Here is a 6,181-nt window from a genome sequence, read left to right as displayed (position 1 = left end):
AATAGAATTGTTAGGAGTTTTATGAACAACTTTTTTCCCCTGTGTTGTGGAAAACTGCTAGCAAAAGGTGTACTGTTTAAGCACATTTTAGCTCATCCGGGCATTACTTGCCCTGAGTATCACTGAATTTTACAACGCTAACTGCTTTCACAGTGATGCGTCGAGAACTAAGCCATCTACATTCAGATTGTAATGCTGACTGGGCCTAAGTCACTGTGGCCGTTAGCTTATTCTTTTACAACATGCAGGGTGGTCAATAAATTACATGTTTTTTTTCTGATATTACTGAGCTTCAACACAGAATTTTTCTCCGTGGGTCAAGACGTCTGTTTCGTATTGGAACAGTATTGTGCTCAGTTTATCTCGTATCAAAACAGCCGTCTCGTATAGTGCTGCCTCGCATGGCTTTCCCTTCGCATGTGATTGCAGGCACATAACGAACTTGGACGTACCGAGAAGCGGTCCAAACTTTTCTCATATAGAATGGCGCAGAGCGGCCACGTCTCCATCACAAATTTCTTTGATGTTATGGAGGTAAAATAGGTCAGGTAACAATTCATATCGCCTGTGCCTACCACTTCGTCTCAACCCAAATTTGCTTTTAACGGCCTAAAATGTTTTTGTGCACAATTTTCTCGTTGTTTTCAAGTGTTAATTTACTAAAACTGAGGCAACGCTGCGCATGATAGCTAATGGAGTGTGAAAGCTATGACTAAGATAACAAAAGCCGCCGTATATGTGCCACATCGGTATGTATATAGGTTATGTAAGCGCAAGGGAGAAGCCTGTCTCAATATAACCAAAGAATCTGTGCTATAATAATTAACATCCTTGTGATTCTTCTCATTGTGTTTAAACCGAGAGGAGTCCGTAAAACTACCCAAAAAGGACGCGAATTGGTTACTGAAATAAATGTGGGGCTTTTTTTCCAAGAAAGATCATTCATGGCACTTAATAAGTGTACGTGCTTATCGGTTGTACTCAGTTAATATATGTAGCTTTTTAAATACAGCATTAGCAATTGGCCGCAGAGTAATTGCAAATCCAGAGCTCGCAATCACGTATGACGACCATGTAAGGCTGAAAAGAAATGTGACGCGGTTCTGAGGAAACACAAAGCGTATGTGTAAGGTATTTTTGTTTTACTTCGACAAGATAAATTCAGCATCATAAACCAACGTAATAGACAAAAGTTTTCACGTATGTTACATCTGGACCTGTCCTTGAAAACATAGTCAATACTAATTATCTGAGAGCGCCCGGCAAGCGTTTCTTCAGTGGTGTCTACTGTTCGGCAACTACACTCAAACACTTTTGGCTGCGGAGTGCGTGTGCCGTTCAACCATATTCCGGCTATTTAAAACAGTCGATCACAAGAAACATCTACGAAAAGCTTCTTCCGTCTTTTAAATATTTTGAGCGTCGTTATAGAACAAACGACGCAGTCCGGTCGAACAATGTCAGATCTTGAAACTGTGTTGCGCCAGCAACAATTAAGGCCTCCGACAGCCGGCTTTCTAGACTAAATTATGTCGCCGAGTGTTCGTCCTATCACAATAATGTCTTCACACGTGGACCGTCGTAAGCAGTTTGTGACTGAAAGCTCCCCACACGACTCACACGGTGAAAATGCACTGGAAAACGTGAGCGCACAGGTGACCGGCAGGCATCGCACACTTGAGAACGTTCCGTCGGCCTTGAGTTTACTTCTCCCATAGTATGGCAGTTGGGCGAGGAATGGCGGAAAAAGGAGATTGTTTCCGGTTTGATTTCAGCACTCGGTACACTTGTTTCACTGACGACTTCGTACGTCACAAACACATTTGAGACTTCCACGCGCGCACACACACACTAGCACGCAGACATGCACACACATAACCACATCTTGTAGGTCTTGAAGCCGCAAGCCTTGACGGCGCCTTCGTCGCCTTGAAGCAAATCCTTCGTTTTTTATGGAGAGAGACGAGAAGTAAGAACGTAGATTTCACCCCGGCATATCCTTGCGCACATGCACACGGAGTGGTACTTCCACGTTGAATTAGTTACTATTAGCACCGAAATCCCTGAAATCAAAGCGAAATAAAATTGAGTCAGGGAAAACACTAGTATTGCGGCAGGCAAATCATATGCTGGCGTCGTGAGATCCTCTAAGAAAAAGAGGGTGGAGGATCCCGAAAATAAAAAAAATTGCCTGCATTTTGCAGTAAATAGAGCCCATAACAGGAAGCTAACGTATTGAAAACATGGTGGTGACTACTCTAGAAGGGCACAAATATGCGTACTCAAGAGAAACTTATGCAAAATAAAAGGATTCAAAGCGTAAAAGAAAAAAAACTAATGAAGTACTTTTAATCAATAGAATCTGTTGGTATTCTAGGTAAGAAATTGAGAAAGCTGTTTGGGGTTGCAAATAAATTCAGTTGGTTCCAGAATCTTGGATAAAAAACATGTTAATTAGATTCGTGCCGTAAGCACTTGCTTCAAAGAGGAATTTCGGGAAAGGAGGAACGCTGATGGCTTCTTTTGAAACAGAACTAACAGTAAGAAGTAGCTTGCATTGCAAATGAAAAAACTAATTATAAGAAGATGGTTAATAAATAACAACCGCGTGCGTAAAAGGAGCTACTCTGAGGATCTAAAAACGCCAACTTGAGTGAAAGCCTGATAATTGCCACCTTTTTAAAAAAAAAAGCAAACAAATGAGAATTTTAACAAATATTTTCTCACGATCACTGCAGAATGGAGTTTCAAGCCCATTCAGGCCCGCATATTGGCTGTATACCACAAAACCTACGACTGCGCAATCGTGCACGCACTTCGTAGGGGGTGGAATTGGTGGAGTAAATAAAAAAAAACAAAATCTTGACTGTACCTCTCTACCGTGAATGCCGTCATAATGAACACGGCTCAAAAAATGCATTTGAACAATTTATTGAAAGAACAGTGGAATTAAACGTCCGCATCTGATTCTAAAAATAATAACTGAAGGCTCAAGAGGTGATATTTACAATCTGCCGCCTTTGGGGTGCTGCATGTACAAAAGAAGGACCCGTGCAGAAATTCAGGAAAGCAAGACTACTTTTCGGACAAAAATTAACCTTTCCTGAGAATGATGGGGGATTGCCAACTTGAGCAATTAATATTTTAGCGCCATAATTTAAAACAATTTATTTTTCAGATTAACGATGAGTTACTGTTGAGTGCGAAGTCCACTCTCAAATATTCACTTTTACCTTTCTCAGAACCTTTCTCAGAATCAGCATTTGATTAAGTAATTCGAGCAGCGAACGTTCTATTAGTTTAGGTTGTGATTATCTATTCACACGTGTGATTTAAATTACTTTAATAACACGCGGAATCAGCCGCCAAAACCACCCTCAAGGCAACTAGAGGTCTGCACAAAATGACGACAAATACAACGAAATCCTAGGCTCACGACGGAGCAGATTAACTTTGAATACGTCAAGCAATGCTCGAGAAAGTTAGGCAAAGAAACAGGACGTTCACTAAGAGCAAGAGTGCCATTATTGCGTGAGCTGTGCATGAAGTGGGTGCTTTGCGTGGGCGTGTAGTGGAGGCATTAATTTTGCTGTTGTCAGGCTTGCTGTATACCTTTTTGAGCACTCTGTTGTTTTAGTTAGAGTCGAGACTCTTTGTCGAGACTAGGTACGGGTAATGTCTCCAGCCGGATGAAGTGTCGGTGAACGGCGTACTGAAATCCAAACGGAGACGGTGTCAAATGCTAGTACATGTTATGGCGACAAAAAGACGGAATTGTTGAGAAACATGTCGAAAGGAAATTTTTCCATCTATTCTTACCGTCTTATAGAAAGGCATATCCCTACAGATATGCATAAATACATGTTGTTAAACACTGTCTTTCCTACAGGCACTCGTTGACGCAAAATGATACCCGTGCGTAACTCCCGGACCTAGGAATGCCAATGGTCTAGCCAAGGGATCACATGCTTTCTAGTTCTACGAAAGAAACTGAGGCAAAGTACGCATCCAGCGAATCTCCTCACCTGGGCTCCCCAGATCTCCTTGACAAAAGTGCCAGTCTGCAATGATTTTTGAACTTTGCGAAAGGGTTTCTTCTAACACTTATACCTTTATGCCATCCTTCAAATAAATGCTTTCCTTTACAGATCTTTCTGTATTAGACAGAGGAAACGAACGCGCAGAGCAATATATGCGCTACGCTGAGGGGTATAAAACGGCCACGAGTATGTGCGCCGGTATTCTTTTTTTCAGATCAGTTGAAAATTTTATTGGACATTAAAATAGGTATCTTACTAACGTAGCAAACCATTGATGTGGAAGCTTCTAGCGTGACGAAAGTCAAATCTATACGGTCGTGAGACTAACGTCGATGCGGCAGTCTTAACACACATGCAATAAAAAAGACCGCCTCACTGAAATGTATAGAGTATTCATGAAATGACACGACTCATTATCTATGAGGCAATAGAGCTGCATGAAAATTGATCCCAGGTAGCCCATTGTCTTCGGTCCACCCCTTCTAGCAAGTCCTCTACCTTGAACGCAAATTCATGTGGCCAAGTTAGGGTCTCTCTAAGGGCGTAGCGAAGCGCTCACCGGTGGCAAAGGCATGTCGTAGAACTCTTCGACGATCTCAGTTCTGGTGTGGGACCGCCTTCCCAGCGTTCCATCCGCTGCGTGCTGCCGCAGTCGTCCCGACGACGTGCCGTACGGACAGGGAGCGTAGAGTTGCTGTTGTTGCGGATGGGACAGGTCCCCGTTTCGAGCAGGTGTAGGCAACGGCTCCTTCTGTTTATCCCAGGTGGCAAGAGCCACCTCCTCGCACTTTGACGCAGGCTTGAGCCTCGGCTCCGCTAGATATTCCAGAAAAAAAAGGAGCTGTTACACACCACATAACAAAGTCATTCATAAAACTAAGCACTTTGCGATTTGTAAACGTTCGTGCAGAAACTGTCGCTGAGTAAAATTTATAAGTCTGCTATGAATTCGTGTAGAATGCTGTAAGCATGCCCTCCTTATTTATTCAGTAATATACACAACAATGACCACTTTTGCGGAACTCTTTCAATCGTTTCCATTACGTCCTGTGATACCTCCTCTCTTTATTCCCAGCACTACTCTATATTGATTGATTCTAATTTTTCACCCTTGAAACAAGTAAGTGGCATGAAAAGCAGTTGATTTCTTGGTGCGTAACTAATTGGGCTATAGCGTGTACGTAAGGGGCGCACCGTATATTTCGGAGGCCGCTGCCTCGGCGCGTTCCCTCCTCCTGCGGCGTCCCAGCTCAACGCACGCGGCCACCACGATCACGATAAGCACCACCACGGAGCACACGATGGAGGTTACTACAGCAAGCTTTCGATGCATCTCCTGCTGGGACACCGCCCCGGTCGACGTCTCAGACATTCCTGGAATAGTTTGAACAGAAATGTGACGTCACGCGAGTTTCTCGGTCGCATCAATGAAGGAGGGCCTGGAATAAAAAAAAAACATAGCCTACACTTTGTTCTTACCGTATTCTGGTCTATAAAAACCATGCCGTGCATAAGACTGATTTTAAATTGCATAAAAAATTGCTGTAGCGTTTTCACAACACTTTGCAGATTTTAAAAAAAATGCGACTCAGCAGCGCTTCGCTCGTCATGGCCCCTACTTGATCTCCATTATGGTATTAGGGATGATTGTCGACATGGGTTTTCTATTGCCATAATCAAAGTACAAAACTTTCGGGATTTGTGAACCAGCCACTATGATCTCCTCTCACCAAAAAAAAAAGTCACACAATGCAGCCGAAATCGAACCTCATTATTCACTACAGTTCAAAACATTCGGTTTCAGCAGGTGGCCTACGTGTCGTGTGAATTTTCTTTGCTTTGAAAAAATCTATTCCTTACAGTCCAGACACCGTGACAGAAAGTACGAAAATTAGCATAATAAAAAGTGAGCCTTTAACTGTTCACAGCAAATGCAGGCACCGATGCGTGGTCTACAAGCTTCACGAGATAAATATAAAGACGCCCACATTCTTAAATGCTGCAGCTCGCGCAATTTAGCACTGGTCGCCATGCGACCTAAAATGTATGTTCAAATGTTGCATTCAATGTGCAGGAGTCAGTACGGTTCACTTAGTGGAACTAAGCAAGAAAGGAACAATATATCCCCGCTAAAAACCACT

General features: G+C 42.9%; 1 protein-coding gene across 1 annotated transcript in view; it reads right to left on the bottom strand.

Moving 5' to 3' along the window:
• Nucleotides 1–1,122: 1,122 nt before the first annotated feature.
• Nucleotides 1,123–6,181, bottom strand: part of LOC144128530 (cell adhesion molecule Dscam2-like) — a 219,329-nt gene continuing 214,270 nt past the window's right edge. Inside the window, exons 21-23 of the mRNA XM_077661976.1 lie at nucleotides 5,235–5,414; nucleotides 4,600–4,856; nucleotides 1,123–2,063 (exon numbers count right to left, since the gene is read on the bottom strand). Of these exons, the coding sequence (XP_077518102.1) occupies nucleotides 2,049–2,063; nucleotides 4,600–4,856; nucleotides 5,235–5,414 (452 nt within the window). The 3' untranslated portion in view covers nucleotides 1,123–2,048. The remainder of the gene's footprint in view (nucleotides 2,064–4,599; nucleotides 4,857–5,234; nucleotides 5,415–6,181) is intronic.

This window comes from Amblyomma americanum, chromosome 4 (genome assembly GCF_052857255.1).
Source record: "Amblyomma americanum isolate KBUSLIRL-KWMA chromosome 4, ASM5285725v1, whole genome shotgun sequence".
NCBI classification, from domain to species: domain Eukaryota; kingdom Metazoa; phylum Arthropoda; class Arachnida; order Ixodida; family Ixodidae; genus Amblyomma; species Amblyomma americanum.
Note: the sequence above shows the minus strand (reverse complement) of the source record. Positions and strands in the feature narration are given on the sequence as shown.